The sequence below is a fragment of the Anneissia japonica genome, unplaced genomic scaffold, assembly GCF_011630105.1.
Source record: "Anneissia japonica isolate Jap-2015-1 unplaced genomic scaffold, ASM1163010v1 scaffold1417_len1240632_cov203, whole genome shotgun sequence".
NCBI classification, from domain to species: Eukaryota; Metazoa; Echinodermata; class Crinoidea; order Comatulida; family Comatulidae; genus Anneissia; species Anneissia japonica.
Genome location: NW_022727891.1, coordinates 1136419 through 1156209, shown reverse-complemented (window position 1 = coordinate 1156209; position 19791 = coordinate 1136419). Strand labels below are relative to the sequence as shown.

Genomic DNA, 19791 nt, shown 5'->3' with positions numbered 1-19791 from the left:
TGGAGCTTATCCCCAGTTTCTGTAGTGTGAAGCGGATGAGAGTTGTACTCCACTGAACAGGACACTAGTCTGTCGCCGATTAGTCCCCAACAGTTTGCTGGTACCCATTAATACAGCTTGGTGGACTGAAGCAATGTTGCTAAAATGTCTTGCCCAAGGATGCAAGCGAATCTGCACGGAGACTCAAAACCCTGACCTACGATTGAAAGCCCAAACCTCAACCGCTGCGCCAAACTGCCACTACTGAAGTCTGTACATGTATAGCTATTTGAATTCATGTAAATGTCTATTACTTTCCAGCATTGTATCTTCATTTTATGCTGTAAATTTATATCAACAATTAATTATATATAGAATGTATAATTATTTTATTAATCAGTTGATTGAATTTAAAATATCTCTAATACAACAAATATTGTGTTTTAGCGGATGTGAATGGCCTGGTGAGTGCATTCTTTTGTGATAAGAAATTGGTTAAAATTGATGCGAATAGCGTCACAACAGTTTACATTGACTTCCTGCCGTTCAACATTGGTAAGCGCCAGTGCTCAGTGCTGTTCATCAATGAGGATGTGGGAGAATTCTTGTACTCGATTGAGGCCACAGCTCTGCTGCCACTCCCATCTTGTTTGCCATTTACGCCAACCAAACACAGCGTCAGAATAAGCAGTGCTGCTGCAGCAGGTTAGTGACATGTTAGTCACATGTGTGTCACATGTTATACGAGTGATGTTTTGTCCTACCTGACCTGTTATTGTACTGAATACTCAGTACGTTCCAAAGGTAGGGCAAAACATCACTCCTATATTTTCCTGATGCAAACTCACATCAGAATGTGTCACGTGTTGTAAGCATGTTAATCACATAGTATCATGGTTTGTAATTGCATATTCTTAGCAGGTTATTCACACGTTAGTATTATATGTGTCATGTTGATAACATAACATTTTTTCAGCAGCATAATTATCAGTAACATGGTTTTTGCATGTTATTCACGTGCTGACAGTATTATGTCACATGTTTAAAGAATGTTATACACTTAGTTGCATGCATACAGTTTGGTTCACATTAACTTTAGACAGATTAACGCAATTAACGCTAGCAGCTTCAAATTGCTCTAGTTTCAGGGGCAGATCCAGAATTTTTCAATTTGGGGGGTGGGGGCGGGGGCAGGCACAACATTTTTTCTCGATATGTAGTGATTATTTCAGTACATAACATTGATATGCATTGAAATTTTAAAATTTATTACCAAAATGGGGGCACATGCCCCCTGCTAGATCCGCCCCTGAGTCTGAAGCAAGCTTAACATTGCTTAGCAACGGATGTGTGCACATGCTCGCAGGGGTGGAGCTTATCTTTGTTTCTGTAGCATCTTCACTATTTATCTGCCTAGCTATCTATGTATTTGGAATGACTACTGTAATTATAAGATTGATTGTTGAGCTTGAAATTCAAGTCTATTTGGATTAGTGTGTTCATGTTAATTGTTGCAAGACAAATAGTGTTCTGATGAAGTTAATGTTTAATGCCAAAGATGATACACCCAGGAGAAGAGAAGAATGGACCTAAGTTAGACGTTCTGTGCTTTTAGATATTTTTAATTAATTACTGCCCCGAAGAAACAAAATAAAGCTCACATCAATTTTAAGTGTGAAATGGACTGTGATCATAGATAGGAAATACTTAGTGTTGTGCAGCATGCTTGCTGTGCAGCGTTTCGTCCTGTGTAAATTGGATTTAACTTCTTTCTTTTTCTGGTAGAGTGCGAACTTCCCACTTGAAATCTATAGCACATTGGTGGAATGTGTGCGAGTTAGATTATTTTTTACCAAGGACCCCCATAAGGACTTCATTAAGTGGTACTTTGACCCTAGATTCTGTATTATATTCCATTCTGTTGATGTGTAACATATGTTATTTACATAATAGTAGCATGGTTGTTTTTCCTAAGGGTTTGCATGGGATATTTATTATTTTATGGTTGTTTTTTAAAATGTTCTTTAGTATTGTTATTCATTATTAGTTGCATGTTAGTCTCAACATGAATTAGCAGGTAATAATTCCATTGAGCTTAGCATTAGTTTTTACCAGGAAACACCTTAAAAACTTACAGAGTTTGCATGTTTGTTATTTGAATTGTAGCATGGTTGTTTTTTCCTAAAGGGCTTACATGACAAGAATCATTATTACTTTATGGTTTGTTTTTCACATGTTCTTATTATTATTATTATTCTAAGGTAGTTGCATGTTAGTCTCAACATGCATTAGCAGGTGATAAAATTCCATTGCTCAGCCTATAACATGGGATCAAGAATGTAAAGTGATTTGTACCAGTTTTTGTATTCAGTGTTTGCTTTTTACTGCCAGATTATTGAAATGCAATTCGTCACATGTTCAGTGATTGCTAAATTTAAGTTACATGTTTCTCATGCTCCGGAGTTTAGATGTGACATGTACATCCCCTAGCATTTTGTAGACTTTCTCTCTCTAAGATACTTTTCTGTCATTCTCTTATTGTGGTAATACCACTTGTGGAAGATTTACACACACACAGTAGCCTCTTTTATTTAGCAGTCTACTTATACCATTATATAAAAACGCAAAGAATGAAGCACCTTAATTAACAAGTGCATAAAGGATTTTGTATTATTAGTAGTACCTCCCTTTCACTTCCCTGGGTTTATAGCCATTTATTTGCAGCTATCGCCTGCAGTATTAAGCTCGAATGACAAATTCAATGAGATTGACATGTCTATACAAACAATAGTCAACCTAATGATTGCAACAATGACCATGTGTATTTTAAAATTATGCTTTACAATTTGCAAAAATTAGAAAGATTAAAAATGAGCAACTACAAACATTGCACATTCCAATCGAGATACAACCATGAATGTATTTGGTAAAGCAATTCTAGCAAAGTTGTCCCTCTATCATCTATACAAATGTGAATATGAAACATTTTATTGCAATTCATAACTAAATATAATACAAATATAAATATGACATCAATATATCAAAATAAAGGAAAATAATTATAGTATTAAACTAGAACAAAAAATATCTGTGACTCTTCAATAAGGAAAAATATATGAAGTTCTTAGTTCTATTGGTGTTTATATTGGCAATATATCTGGTTATTGAACACCAACAATTTTCTAATAATTGTTAGTTTTATAACTTTCATTCCATTTTTCCAATGAATTTTATATCAAACCAAATGTGGATTGTAAAAATTCATGGTTGTAAAAATAATTTTAAAGTCATAAAAATTGAGGAGCTTACAGTTAGTGGGACAGATAATTACACCTGAGAGAGTTTGTACCACCAAGTTGTAAATTGTCAACTTCTGTAACGACTTTGTACACATGTTGTATAATGCACATACTGTAGAAGATAGTTTTTTTTTCAAATTAGTCATTTTTATTATGTATTGTAAGTTAATTTACATAATAATAATAATAGTTTGCGATTTGTATAGCGCCTCCCGTTAGACCAACCTCGAGGCGCTTCACAACAACGGAAGGAAACGGACAAGAGAATAAAAAAACCATGAACCTAGGCTAACAAAGAAAAAAGAAAACGCCTAAACGAACCAAACCAACACCGCACCGTTTATCGGCAATTTAAGGCGTAAAGCCCGCCGATGCATGACTCACAGGTGCTCAAGTGATGGCGGTGTCTAGCTAAGCAGTTAAAAGAAGTCATAGCATTGAATTGCCAACTGTTATTTTTTTCATTTATTGTGGACTTGCATGCTTTTCCTATGAAAAAGAGCATGTGTATACTGTATATATATATATTTTTTACACTTTCTTTGCATGACTAGATTCGCCTCATCAGAAATATAGACCATACATTTTAAATATTTTTGACCATCTTTGATTCATTAGGCTCAGGAAGAGGTCTGTACGGTGGTGATGATAGAGTCATCTATTGGCGTTGCGACAGTAATCAAACCCTTAACGAGGAGCTCACCATCCCGCTAACGAACACAGCATACGAACAGGCGCTGGTCATAGCCGCACAGCAGCGTATGAATAGCACAGAGATAAAACGACGTCAAAAGACGGGCACCTTAGCCGCAGGAACAGTCACCGCTGCTATTGCGGCTCTGGGTCTGTCAGACAGAGGAGTGATTTCTGACCAGTCACTTACTTTGTTGAGTAATAAGAAACAAGAGGGAAAAACATTTTCTGTTGAAACTAGCTCAAGATTTTTTTCTGCACCATCGTCTGTAACCATGCCGTCACCTTTGGAGTTGAAGGCTAGATCAGCCCAAGATGTCATGAGAAATGGTGAAATTACTAAAAGGTCACCAGCAGGACTTGTTGGGTCAAAAGGTCAGTTATTTTTATTTATCTATTTTTTGTTATTGCGTATATTACATTTTTTTAAATGTACCATTTATCATCTGTAGATTTTTTACAGTGTAAATAAGTATTTAAGAAAATTAAAATCAATTTTACATTATCTATTGCATTTTTCATATTTAGGTGTCATTCTGGATGAGGGCAGTGTTCGTCTACCTATCAAATTTGTCCCCAAAGAAGCGGGACACTACCCTTGCCAGCTAGTTCTTCGTTCCCCCAAAGACATCAGAGTGTACATGCTTGAATGCACTGTCAGCCCAGAAGGCTCTGCAGCCCAGATTGAGTTCACTGCCCCAGTACATCAATCAATTACCCAGGATATTCCCATTGTAAGCAGATCTGTTTTTTACATTTTTTTTTAAATTTCAATAAAAAAGTATCACTTTATTATAGAAACAACATTTTTTTGTTATTGAAGGCTGACATAATTGATTTGTTAAGAGGACATATGAAATCTTTATCTGTCAGTTTCAACAGATGCTTGATGAAACAGAACATGAATGTCAATTTTTTTATTGTTTCACAGATCAATCAAACTAATTTTGATTGGCCGTTGAATGCCTGTCTTGAAGGTGTTGGTTTCTATGGACCACCATTCATCTTAGCAAAAGCAAAGCAAACCTCTTATTACCCGTTGATGTTCAGACCATCCTTTGAGTCAGTCATAGAGGTAACTTCAATTTTCATTTTAACAGTCCTAATTTGTTAATATGTTTTTATCCAAAGAATTATAATTTATATATCAAAATTTTAATTTTGTAAAATAATTGACAAGGGACCTGTGTAGTCCATGTTTTGGGAACTTTTTGTGAAAGGGTGAATTTACTGCCATTCATGCCCTTAGTGAAGATTGAACCAGGAACCCTGCCACTGGAGTATGGGCACCTTACCCACAATGTCACAACCACCATATAGAAAATTAGCTTTATTTTCATGTTTACTAATTTGTACTATTATTTATAATGCAAAGCCCACTCACACGGGCTCGAAAGTAGCATTTGTACACAATTTCATGGTAAGACAGTTAAATACTACAATGAGTTCTGACAAGCATGCACCAACAGTATATGTGTGCACTCCTTGCATTAGTGACCAGTGGCGGCACCAACAGGAGGGGTGACCAGTGGCAGCCCCCATTGGTCTGGTCAAGCCCCCCCCCCCCCACATTGGCAAAGCTTGTCAGGCAGTCAGACCAAAAAAAAAAAGAATAGGCCCAGTTTTCCCATGCCAGCCATTTCTGGCTATCTAGAAGTCCCAATTTTAAAAAAAAAATCTCGTTTTGGGAGGGACACTCTGGTTCTGGCTTTCGGCCCTCAGATAACGCTGCATGCTATAGTTACACCCATAAATACTTAGCCCCCCCCCCCAAGTCGGACATCTTAGCTCCTCCCCTCATAAATTATATCCCAGAGCCGCCACTGTGAGTGACATCGTTTGTATAATAAATACAGTGTATATTATGTACTGATTTCAAACCTGATATTTATGCACATGTGTGCACAACACCACGTACATTTGTCTCTGCACAATGTCTGCACCGGTTTTAAATCACTAATGTTACTCACTTAGCATTGCACATGTGTGCCGCATATCACCAGCATACAATGTATTCTCAAGGGATTTCAACTGCCTTCACCAATTTGTAGATTTTAAAATCGTTTTTGTAAGATTTTTTATTGCTTTGCTATGTTTCGGGTGCTCCTCGTTTAACCTTGATTACGCTAATGATGATGATTTGGAGGTTGTGTACTAAATTGTCACATGGTCTACTATTTCATAAAATTGAACCATCAGCACAACTGTTTATAGAAAGCCCAGACATGAACGAGTATGTCCACTTCCACTCAAATCACCCACTGGAGGACAAACTCAGTGTGGTAGACACATTTGTAGACAGGTGCAACACATTAATATCAATAGAAAAGCAAATGCATTACAGATGAGTAGTAAACAACACAATAAAATATAAGAATGAAAAACACAATAGAAAAATAAATCAAACCCTACAAGAAAAAGACAGACAAAGCATAACCACTGGTAACGTATAATGTATGCGTAAGTTCAAACCCTACAAGAAAAAGACAGACAAAGCATAACCACTGGTAACGTATACTGTATGCGTAAGTTCAAACCCTACAAGAAAAAGACAGACAAAGCATAACCACTGGTAACGTATGCTGTATGCGTAAGTTCAAACCCTACATGAAAAAGACAGACAAAGCATAACCACTGGTAACGTATGCTGTATGCGTAAGTTCAAACCCTACAAGAAAAAGACAGACAAAGCATAACCACTGGTAAAGTATACTGTATGCGTAAGTTCAAACCCTACAAGAAAAAGACAGACAAAGCATAACCACTGGTAACGTATACTGTATGCGTAAGTTCAAACCCTACAAGAAAAAGACAGACAAAGCATAACCACTGGTAACGTATACTATATGCGTAAGTTCAAACCCTACAATAAAAAGACAGACAAAGCATAACCATGGTAACGTATAATGTATGCGTATGTTCGGGCACTCCCTGCTCCTGACAGTCATCGGTGCCCAGCTTTATGTGTCACTTGTTATTTATGTAGCGCCTTTCATTTACATTACAAAGGGCTTTCTTTTTCCCTGGTCATTGGGTCCTCTAGACTTGTTGTTACCATATTGGTGCAATAGCAACCCCCACCAGGTACCCATTTATACTCCTAGGTGGAGAGAACCAACGCAGATAAATCAGAAACAGAGCAACTCATCACCAACACACCCACACAAATCAGTTAACCAGCCAAGTAAACTGATACCAAACTGGAACAACGTAAACTAATTGAAAAAGCACCATATTATGTGGTAAGGAAAATATATAAGAATCAATTTGAGAAAAAAACAACAGAGAAGAGGGTGGACATGAACTTTCTTATCTACAATTACTTATTATTTGACAAACATCATCATGGGGAGCTGTCTGTAAAAAGGTTAAAAGTTGATGTACAAACTTGAACCAGGTGACAATGGTACACAATCTACAGATTGTTGTCATTAGTCTTATCAATGTTAGCTAATAAGCAACCAGTGGTATATCTAGGTAGTGTGTAGGGAGGGCTAACACTCCTCCCCTGTCCACTGCCATTTGGTCGTGGTGAAATAAATACTTGATGGTTTTTTTAAGCAAAAAAAATCACGCTCAAGTAGATAAAAATTATCTCATATCACCTTATTTTGCGCTCTCTCCCTTATTCATCAAGCTCCCCACCCCCTCCCCCTTTTAGAGACTCATCACCACTGTAAGCAACCTAAATGTACAGTAGCAAGGTTTAACAGATAATATTTTGCCCTGCAGCACAGTGCTTACACATCAGCATTTATTGTATCATCAATATCAGATATGAAATTAGATTTGTTTGCAGTACTGCGAATTCCAAGCACTTTGACACTAACTGTCTTTTGCACTATAAAAATGCTATTTATTATTATTATTATTATTATTATTTGTTAATAAGTTGTATATGCATTTTTTGTTTGTATGTACTAGATACAATTCACTTTAAGTATGCTACCAGGCATTTAGTCACCTGTGTACCATTTTGAGTGTATAAAATTGCACTTTATACTAGCTGCACCAGTGATTCCCTTGCATGCAGTCATGAATCAATTTCAGGATTTTTTCTGACTTAATATGAAAAATGATGATGAAAAATGATGCTTATGATGGGGCAGCACAGTGTGAGTAATAGTGGCTATTGTGAGATGACTAGGCTGAAGTGGCCACACTGGTGAGATTTGAAGGGTGAATATGAAAACTATTTCCCAGATTAATTTTGTGACAGATGTGTGAGACCTTTGTGAAGGATGCCACTTTACTTTGGTTGAAGATTACTGCTGGTCCTAGAATAAATACCTTCATATTCTTTTGCTTTTTCCTCACTTAGGGTAAGCTTGTTTTATGTAACACTGAGGATGGAACAGAACATTACTTCAAGCTGAAGGGAGAGGGACAGAAGCCACTGGCCTTGGACCATATCATAATAGAATGTGACGTTAGATCCAAGTAAGTTTTTTTTTTGTCTATGAAAGTTCGGTACACAACCTGGGGAAGCAAGCTAGCCACATTTGTCTGACTAGTGGCTAATAATTACTGTAGCCTCCCCCTTAAGTATGCTTAAGTTAAAGACAAACATCAAATAAGAAAGAAAAAGCAAAATGTGAACAAGGCAGCAAGGGGATTAGTTTTTAAGTTGTTCAATTAAATTTGGTTTAAAAGTGGATATAGATGTCGAGTCTACCACTGGTTGTGGTAAACTACCAAAAGTAGATAATTTAATTAAAAACACGACAAACTTTTCAAATCACAAGACAAAATAAAAATTAAAAATGTTAACGATTAAAAAAACAAATAATTTTACATGAAAATCCATTATATTTCAATAATTTATTTTAAATATTTAACATAGATTTAGGAATTTCTTCAATAACAATTTCTTTTCCTGTCTAACTGATGATAACAATTATAGCCACATAGGCTATGTTCAGACTTGAGAGATACGCCAGGCGTATCTAACGCCGGGCGTACTTTAATCCATGACGTAACTAACGAGATGTCCAGACTGGGCGATTAACAAATGCTAGCGTAAGTATTTGCGCAAAATATTCTTATTCGTAATTCGCGCATTTTATTTTCTGTTTACATCTAGGCTTATTTTGATTGGTCAAGTCCTGGCCGAGTTCAAAATCACCGATGCGTGACTGTCGTAAATCAGTGGCGTACGCTAATCTGGGGTCAGATGCTGGATTACCGTACGCCAATGATTGCGCGATATTACTGGCGTTCGCTACGCCGCGCCCAAGTTCACACCACTCGATTAACGTTACGCTAGCGTAAGTCGTCGTGTCTGAACAGAGCCATATATTATATTTCTAAAGCCCTGTCCACGCTATCAAATATTCTTTGACAAAAACTGTTGTATTCCCATATATAGTCATGATGTGCCTATATATGGTCATGATGTGATGTCATCAGGACCACATATAAAATTTGATAATCTGGACAGGGCTTTAAATTGTTATGGTATTTATTTTTCAGTGTAAAGAGAATGATTCGCATTCCTAACGTGACACCGAACAAGTTGATCTATCACGCTGTTTCTGATCTTCCAATCGTCAGTGGACCATCTACTATTACAGTCCTGCCTGGCAAAGAGGAGGAATATGTTATATCTGTATCCCCATGGAAACGAGGAGTATTTAAAGGTGTTTTGTCGTTTGTTGCTGGTGGCACAGCAAACCTAAAGTAAGTGAACATGTTGATATCCTTTCAGTAAGTATAGGGAGTTAATAATTGTAAGGTATTGCTCTATCGGTTTTAAACTTAGATTTTGCATTTTAAACCAGTGGTCTGTGCATTTTTTAACCTGGTATGTGCAATTTATACTTGGTATATTCTTTACCACTTCTCTTTTCATCAGTTTTAGTGTTAACACTCTGAAGATAGAAAAATGTGGTGTTCCACAATGCTCTTTTTTTTTGTATTTTTTCCTTTGGTATTTCTCATTCTCGTCATCATATGCCGACATTATCCAGCTCTATCGCTTGTGTGATCCCTTATCTGACTCACAGACCTGTATCAACAAAATGTAAGTCTGTATTTCTCAAATCCAGATTTCCAAGAATATTGCTTGAATTAAAGCCATCTAAAATAGAACTGTCTATCTTTCCCAATTCATAACCTTTAACCAAAATGTTTCATTGCTTAAACAGACTATTTGGAAATTAAACCGTCATTGTAAAAAAAATAGATGTTATTTTGGGTGAGTGTTATTTGTTTCACCATAAAGTATATGAAATAATAATCTTTATTTAATCACAAACATTTTTTACCTTGTGGTTATTCTTACAAAAGGATGTAATTTACAATTGATTTATTAAAAGCACAAATCTAAAATTAGCAAATGGCAGATTTACTGTACATATTTATATCACATACAAAATGTTTCCTATGTTCTAATTGTGATAGTTTAAGCTACAGGATATGTGAAATCTATCATCTTTAAGTGCTTGCCTTAAATTGAGCTGGATAATCAGAAATCTATCATTTCTGGCAGTATACATACGTCTGGTGCCCTGTGCACTACATTTTGATGCCGACCATTAGCAAACATTTTGTGGAGAGTATCAATGCTACTAAAAAGAACTTTATATTACAGGTTCTCCCACTCTTGTTTGGCCTTGACTAAAGCAACATACAAGAATCACAGAACACTCTCTTTTATCATTGATCCTATTGAAATAGCTGTATCCTATTACAGAAATTTATGATCACTTACTTTGTAATACACTTAATCAATTATACTCAAGTATTTGTGCTGCAAAGCGTAACATCTCTCCTCAATAGATAGAATGCTTTAAATATAAACTAAATAACTTTATGGGAACATGTTTTTATTTTCTAATGATGCACAAATTGCATGGCATCTTCAAATAAACTTAAAAGCAGCCTGTAGACAAATGCTTCCCTTTATCAAGAGAGATGGTATATGAGGGCCAAACACACCAAACTGAAGTTGTAAAGTCTATAATAAAATGTTGCTGTCTCTACAAAAATCAAATTTTCTTTTGGGCCTTACTTTGCTTTTTAAAAAAATATTCAGCTAAAGAAAATAATTTGTATTACATTTATAAATCTTTCTACTAGCATGTCAAAATTAATGAATATTTGGGGTATTTTTAGCAAAATACAGGCACTGGACCATAAGAATTTGAACTTGTAACCTTTCAAACTATTCAAGGCAGACACTTTTCAAATGCCAAACAAGGCTAATTATGTCATCTTCAGGGCAAACAATAATGTAATTGATAAAGCTGGTGTACATTAAACAATTTATAGCAAGATAATTGAACATGTTGCACACTCAGTTTTTAGGCAAAACCCAATTCATATTAACACAGTTACATCAAAAGTGTCAAAAAATGTTGGCAAACCATACAAAATACTTTTAAGGATGTATAATGCACTCATTCTTCCACAGAACATATGCATCTAGTATGTTACATTTTTGGGGTTCCAGAAACTACTTACTAGTGCACCATCCAATTCGAGACCCCTCTAATTCAAGACCACTTTTCCAAAAACCCAAATAACAATCTTCAACCTTTTAACACAAAGCTAGCCCTCTAATTGGAGACCAACCACGAGACCACCCCAAATTTTCAAATTCCAAAGGTGGTCTGGAATTGGAAGGCAAACTGTAATTATTTTAACAAAAAGTGTTACGTATTGTATGTAATGCCCATTATCAACATTCATCTTCTTCGTGCATTAACATGATATTTGATATTAACTTGACAACAGTTTAAGAGTGGATTCATGGGAAAGCCTAGCTGGCAATTTCAAAAATATGGGGAAAAAAGAAAAAGCCTGACAGTGCAATCCATTTCATAAATCTTTTTACGAATCCACTATAACTTCACCTAGGGTAGACCTTAGCCCCTTTCAGACATAAAATACCGCAATAATACCCTAATCACGCCGCCGTTATTGCCCGCGCAGACCCTTTCACACAGCTAGTTAAAATCCGGTAATAATACCATATCCTGTCTGAAATGGTTCTCGCGGAAAGGAGTATTTGATGTCTGTGGTGCTTGTGCTTGTTAACAAAGAGGGCGCAAGTTTTTGTTTACTCCATTAATCCAATATGGCCAGAGATAAAGTCATAAAACTGCTGCTTTGCAAATGTTTTTTAATGCTTGCTAGGTTTGCAATACATATAAATTGAGAAACAGAAGGTTTCTAATGCGTTTCGTTCAAGTGAAGAAAGAATTTAGGAAGCATTTAAGGCGAGGCCGGCTTGAATTTCGAGCAGCTAGGTGCAGACGATTTTTGCGTCTAAAGAACCGTCAGCTAACGATTTCATCGGCTTTGCTAGCTGCAGCAGCAGTTGACGGCTGCTCGTGTGACCGTCTGATTTGTTATGCCTCAATGCGTAAGACGGTGATGAACCCTGTACCCTTTCACATCGAGTTGGGCAAAACTCGCTACGGTAATAATGCGGTATTAAGACTAGGTCCCGAGGAGTCTAACTGAAGCCGGCTTTTAGGCGTATTTACCCTTTCACATAGAACGCCGGCGTTCGAGAAATACAGTATTAATACCGTTTTGCAGGTCTGTCTGAAAGGGGTACTAGATGTTCACTGATAAATTTTTTTATCAGTATTATTTCTCATTAGCAAGCTGCGGGGCTAAGTCGGTATTTCCTGAAACATAACATACTTTCAACTATCATTTGTTTCAAGAGCTTTGTATCACAATACCAACAACCAGTGCAACTAAACGATAGTTGGGCATAATGTCATTATAGCCCCACCAAAAATTTTAATCTTCCATGTTAAAGAAATATCTAACCTTCAAAATAAATTTATTAATATAGCTACCATTTTTCAAAATAAATTTATGGTGTATAATATTAAATAAATACATTTTTAGAGTAATGAAACTTTATAAAGTTTAATAATGACATGAATATAAGGTTATGTCCTGTATGAATATCATAAAAATGTTATGTAAAATAGGTCCATTTGGTGCAATATACCTTTCCAGGGTGTCAATCAAACTTAGCAACTGACCAATCAGAACAGCCCTAGGAATACGCGCGCATCTCACAAACACAGGTGTTGTCCCACAAACACACATGTTCGCGTATGTTTTAACACTGTCGCCTTGGGGAACCTTAGCAACCATATCCAAGAGGCGAGGCTTAGCGAAAGGTCTATTACCAGCTGACGGCAGTTAACGGTTAGCAGGATCCAGATCCTGCTAACCGTTAACTGCTGTGCGTCCATATGAGAAGATCATGATCCGGATACCAAGAATAACGATCCGCTAACGGTTTGCGCTAACCGATCCGTCGTTCTCACACAGGTGCTAACGGTTAGCGCTAACAGTTAACTTCTGATCCGGATACTAGGTCTCTCGTGAGAACCAGGCTATAGACAATCAACTCAATAGTGCAATTAATACAAAGTAATTATCATATCCATAGCAATAAAGTGAAACCCTCAGAATTACCATTTATTTCACTTTCTCATGCAAAAATTATAAAATGTGTATGGCTTTTCTTTTGAACATTACCAAATTAACATATAACATGTCTGATCATTTTGTAATGCAATATTGTGTCAAATGACAAAGCTGTCACCATCATGAATCATAAATGTACCTCATTACTGATAAATGTAATGCCAGAAAAAAAAAAGTAATTTTCCCAAAATGCTTAAGGCTACATGGGTGTTCTTGAGAATGAATCAATATCTCTAGGTCAGCTCAATGGTTATGAAATATAAAATATTATTTTTATTTATTTTTTTATTTTTTTAAATATTTTTTGCATTGCATTATTTAACTTTATCATTTACAATTCATTGTCTCACTCTTTCCTACTTTTAAACAGGGGCCTAGGCTTTAAAGTTTCTTTGTTAAACTTATCTATCCCTGTGCTTATTTTTATGCTATCATCTATATGTTAAATATGTGGAAAACTGTATGTTAAATATGTGGAAAACTTGAATAAAACAAAACGAAATGAAACAACAGTTGTTGATGTATAAGTTTCAGTAATGTAAAACAAATGGATAATATGTTTATTTCCAATATTGAAATGCTATAAGCAGTAAATTGAATGTAAACTATTTCGAAGTTATTTTAATTTAAAGTTTAAAGGCGAGTCTGTCTGTAAGCCAGCTGCTTAGCCATGTGCTTTTAAGAAGTGTAATTAAATTTGTTTGGAAATTATCTCCGCTAAAAACAATCAATATTTCTTTTTACACCTTTTCCCCCCAGTTTTTAAATATTCAAAAATCTGAATCTCATTCACCGTTCCCCAGTTTTTCGTCAGACAACATTTTTCTGTCTTAGAAAAATTAGTGCTACAACATATCAAACATTTTTTTCCCTCCGGAGTCCGACTTTAAGAGATTCAAAACCGAAAGGTCCACTGATTAATCTCAGATAAGAAAGTATAATACATACTCCAAGTATTGAAATACACGCCATTGTCTTGTAATTCAATATTTCGACATTAATTATGTCATCATCAGGAATTTAATTCACCGGTACACACTTTCCAGGGGTGGCGCCAGGATTTGTCCGACATTAATTATGTCATCATCATTCATTCCTGATGATGGCATAATTAATGTCCAAATATTGAATCCCAACACAATGGCGTGTATTTCAATACTTGGAGTATGTATTATACTTTATTAAGAGATTCATTTATTTATTAATTTCGACATATACAGTAGATGTCCAAGAGGAAACCATTTGCCCAGGGCCCAACACAAAAATGGGAACCTCTTGACATAAAATTAAATTCAATATGAAATATGTAAAGGATATATACTATGGTTAAAATGTATTAAACATTAAAAATTAGAGCTGTTAAAATGTACATTTTCTCTTGTGGCTAATTACATCATTTTAAAGGTCAAGCTAAATAGCAAATTTGAATTCCAATTTAGGTTAAAAAATGTGCCTGCCAACATTTACTTAAAAAAGCCTCTAGCATTTCATAAAGAGTAACATAAAAAATCAATCTAGACTATTAGTCGTATTCTGTTTTAATTAAAGGGATGATAATGAAGATGATGTTGGCAGTCGAGGCAGCAAGCCAAGCAGTGGTATGAAAAAAGCAAGCAACAGCACATCAAACACCAGTTCAACATCATCAACAGCACATGTATGTGATGCCAGAAAGGGTTACAGAATCTGGTACTCCATTGAGGTCCAAAGCTCAAAACCACCTCCAGAGAAAACGATCAGTATTAACTGTTCTGCTCAGGTAATGAGGCTCAAAAATGTCTATTTCAAAATGTCAACATTTTAAAGATTCTGGATTCAACTTTATTTTATGACAGTAAATTATTTCTTGTGACTTTGCGATCAGATAAATGCGTTTCACAAGTTGTGAACTGGGTAACACCGACTTCACAAGTTCTAATGAACGCAGCATGAGCTCCATGTACACAATTGCAATAGCAGAATAATAAACGAACTGTGATTGGTTGGTATTCTCAAAGGGCCAGTCCAACAAAGACAATAATCACATTCACAAAAACAGGTAATATATAGAAACCACATAAAATACAGTAAAATCCCTATTGTAAATATTCAGAAATTAAGCAAAAATTGTTAAAATTAGGTACGATGAATCCAAACATTTAAAATATATTATGTAGATTTAGAAAAAAACAATAAAAGATGGCTAATTATTAGAAATAAAGATTAAAAGATTTGCTGCCCCTGTAGGCAAACCTCCTCCTCCCAGATTTGGTCCAACATTTGGGCAATGATGGTTATTTGAGTCAGGAGTTTACTTGATGGTTTAGGTAATGCTGCTTTATGACATAAAGGTGATAGATTCGAAAAATGTTTTACTCTAGTCAAGTTAAATTGATTTATGTTGTAGTGCTACTGCTTGTTTTCCCCTGAATTTTCTTGTTACATAACAGATCACATTAAGATCATGTGATCATTTATGTAACATGTAATTACAATGTTTACGTAACTGATTAAATTATCTTAATGCCCTACAGATCTCTTTGGCTAGTGTACCATAAAATTTAGCCCAGATTTGTACGCACTGTACTATAAATCTACATACTTTATTTCACATTGCATGACAAAAGTTTACCGAGTTATGATACCCAGGTGGTTGATACGGTTCTTAACAGCTAAGCTACGGTATTAATAGCTTTTTCAACTGACATTTATTTATAACTTTAAAATAAGTCTCAATACGTCCAAATGCAAAAACATAAGACCTAATAATCAATATGTCCTAAATTTGCCTCACAATAATTATGTCTTAATACGTCCAAATGCAAAAAACGTAAATATAAATAATGCTAAATATGATGGAGTGCTGTGTATATTGGGTAGTGTATGAAATTCAAATTTTCTACTTTTAACCAGTGTGTATAAATGCTTCTGAATGTGCACATTCAATTAATGTCTAAAGTGCTGCATGTTATTATTCAAATTGATCTTTTAATCCATTCCAATCTGTCACCAGAAAATTTAAGTTCAAGATGTAATTTCGTCATGAATGTTCATGCTGGTCTCTAATGTACTACCTGCCACAATTAATCATTCTACACAAGTACAGCTACTCACATTATTTAACTAACATTAATCACTAAAAATATCCCAATTCCCTAAGCAACATGGAAGTTAGTTAAAGAGCATGACATAGTTATCGTGCAGCTGGCACAGCTTTGTCGCATCATCACATTTTCTGTGATGAATATATGTGATATGCTTATATTATGAGCGTGATGTCATATTACATTGCATAATTGTATCAAAAAGATTCAAATTATGTTCAACTTTTTTATGTCATCTTTAAAAAAAAGTCCTGAATATTTAATAGGAAAGAATAAGCCAATTCATAGTCCTAACTGCACATTTTCCGTAGTGAAGGTCAATGAACATTTATACAATTATTGAATGATTTGATAATGACATAATTGATGTTGAAATATTGGATCCCAACACTTTTGGCTTGTATTTCAATACTTGGAGTATGTATTATAATTTCTTATCTGAATTTATTCATTTAACACACACAACATAGGCCTGCAAATAGGCACGCCTTTTGGAATCGTCTAAATTTTTGGGAAGCTATAAAACAGTATATATAAGTATTTATTAGTTGATGCAAGTATTCTATACACTATGCATCACATCACAATTTACTATTTTCAGACAATTCTGAAGGCTGCTCTTAGGCCACTCTTAGACGTAGCCTATGTTGTGTGTGTTAAATGATAGTTTATGTCGATTCACCTTCACTACAGACATGCCTAGTTAGAACTGTGAATTGCCTTATTGTAATGAAATGTGAATAAAGTGACACTTTAGTCAGATTTATAAATATGAATACTTAAGATATACTGTCAGTATTCTTTTCATTACTTTTTAGGCCTTGTACAATCTATATGGGGTATATAAAACAAATACTGACTGCTCTAAATTTGGGGAACGGTGAAATTTACCGTAGCCTACTATCTTTCTGAGGGCTGAAGCTATCTTCCTTCGGCCCTTCAGCCCTTCAGCCATCGAGAAGATAGTAGGCTATGGTTTCCACATCACCTCGGGGTAATAGATTTCACCATTTTTCTCATGAGCAGTCATTTTTTGTATAATATATTGTTTTTCAGTCCGCAGCAGTGATGGAGGTGGACATTATCAATCCAACTGCACAAGATCTTACCTTTGATGTCCTCATTGAAGGGGAAGGCTTGAGAGGAGATGCTGAAATTTATTTGACTGCTGGACAAAAGAAACTTTATCAATTAGTCTTCTCTCCAGCTGTCATCGGTAAAACACAGGGAAGGTAAGTCTATTTTTATAATTATAAAAGAAAAAAAAAAACAATTTTAAAGAAGAAATGTCTATGGAAATGTGTTTTCACTTCCATTAGCAAGCAACAACTACAGAATAGAGTGATGCTTTATAAACTAAATCTCTTTACGAGGCTTAGGGAATGGGGTTGAATTAAAAAACTGGGGATACTATGAATAAATAAAAAAAGTATATATAGATATAATTATTGAAACATATTTTTAAACCCTAAATATAGTTTGACATTTTAAAAATTTGGTTTAAAACAAAGTAGTGTTTTAAATCACACAAGCGAGTCCATACAGATAAACAACGCCTCTAATGCTTACTAATTTTAGAAGTTTGTCTGTCCTACTGTAAATATCAAGAACATATTGATATAAGAAATCACACAAATCAAAGGTGATGATACATAGTCTTCACTGAGGTACTTGTCTGGATATTAGGTAATAACAAACTGACAACGTCATCACTGTTGACTTGTATAATTCCCTTCTTTATGAAGTACTCTGATTTAGAAAAAACTTGTTAGTTTTTCTACAAAATTTACTATGACGGTTAGCGTAGAACGGTAATATTGCAATTGCTAGTGTAAATGTAGCCTGCAGTAATTTTATCTATGGTAAGCTAGTTTCTTCTTTATTAGGTAAGCAACACAAAATAAAGATGTATTAATCAAAGGTTACTTTGTATTAAACCAATAACTAATCTTGTTGAACTCAGAATTTGAACAGTAAATCAGTATTATTTGAACATAATTAGGTTGTCACAGGAGACAATTTGTAGTTAAGTTGTTAATAAAAAATTAGATAACATGGGGTCAAGGACAGCTCCCTCTGGTACACACTTTATTACTCACTGATGACTTACAGTTTTTTATTTGTACATTGAGGTAAAGGTAATTAAGAGAATAACCTGTAAATAGTATCGCCATTTTGCAGAATTGCGTATGGGCGTGGTCTGTGTCTACCTAGCGGGCGTGGTCTGTGTCTACCTAGCAGCCATAAGGAGGCACTTATAGTTGCTACATGTTCACATCATTCCACAACAACAGGGCATGCCAGTACACACAGATTCTTTAAAGTTCACACAAGCCAGATATATACACCGGGCCTCCATTTTAAGTCCTTATCCGGGAAGACTTGGTTCTAACAACCAAAATATCTACGAGGAGCGACTGGAACCAGCGCCAATGTTAAGGCTATAGTTAGCGGCGCTCCTGCTTTACCGCTCGGCTACTCGACTCAAATGTGGATAAGTAACTCTAGATTACAAGTGATCACAAAATCCATATTTATTAAGTCTAGTACAGTATGTGACACTTCTGAGGGAGCTAATTGGTGGTGAAAGGTTTAAGGGGGAGGGGGGCTCGATGGTTATGTGAGGGAGAGCTACCTAGCAAAAAAAGGTGAAATGAGTTGATCTGTATCCACTTAAGTGGTTATTTTGCTTATTACATTTTCATGCACTCCTGTAGATATACCACTTTTTGTTGATTCAATAGATCTTTGACTATGTTCTCTTTCTATGTACAGTTTGATTTTCCAGAATAAAGTTGTCGGTGAGTTTTGGTACCTGTTACATCTTTCTGCAGAGACCCCGGGACCTACTATACTGCCACACATTGAGTGTGAGTTGGGTAAATGGAGTCGTCTGTTCATCACCCTTAGCAACCCCACTCTGGAGACTTTGGAACTTACTCCATCATGCAGCAACACAAACAATTTCACTATCGATCTTGAGCCAGATGCCAAGGTTAGCTAGTTTTCCTCTTTTTTATTGTTGTGAGGTTCATAAGGAGTTACCATTGTTTATCATTTTTTATTATTGTAGTTTAGTATTGTCCAACTGTACAATAGCTTATCTTAACAAACTCCAGGTTTTACTAACCAGACATTCTAGAACAATTCTGGATGCAGGCATTAGAACACTTATGAACTTATGAAATCACTAAATTGGACACATATAATCAACGATGGGATCGCAATATTCTTGTAGTGACATTCAAATACCGTAGATCCTGGGATATAATCCC

General features: G+C 35.5%; 1 protein-coding gene across 2 annotated transcripts in view; it reads left to right on the top strand.

Annotated features, from left to right (window-relative positions):
• The window catches only part of LOC117113928 (cilia- and flagella-associated protein 47-like), an 82294-nt gene that overhangs the window by 22297 nt on the left and 40206 nt on the right, over nucleotides 1-19791 (top strand). Inside the window, exons 35-44 of one of the 2 annotated variants that reach the window (XM_033257439.1) lie at nucleotides 427-684; nucleotides 3897-4346; nucleotides 4500-4705; nucleotides 4903-5046; nucleotides 5347-5391; nucleotides 8293-8411; nucleotides 9444-9650; nucleotides 14982-15192; nucleotides 17573-17748; nucleotides 19292-19511. In XM_033257439.1, coding sequence (XP_033113330.1) covers nucleotides 427-684; nucleotides 3897-4346; nucleotides 4500-4705; nucleotides 4903-5046; nucleotides 5347-5391; nucleotides 8293-8411; nucleotides 9444-9650; nucleotides 14982-15192; nucleotides 17573-17748; nucleotides 19292-19511 — 2036 coding nt within the window. The remainder of the gene's footprint in view (nucleotides 1-426; nucleotides 685-3896; nucleotides 4347-4499; nucleotides 4706-4902; nucleotides 5047-5346; nucleotides 5392-8292; nucleotides 8412-9443; nucleotides 9651-14981; nucleotides 15193-17572; nucleotides 17749-19291; nucleotides 19512-19791) is intronic. The other variant, XM_033257440.1, reaches the window with a different exon arrangement.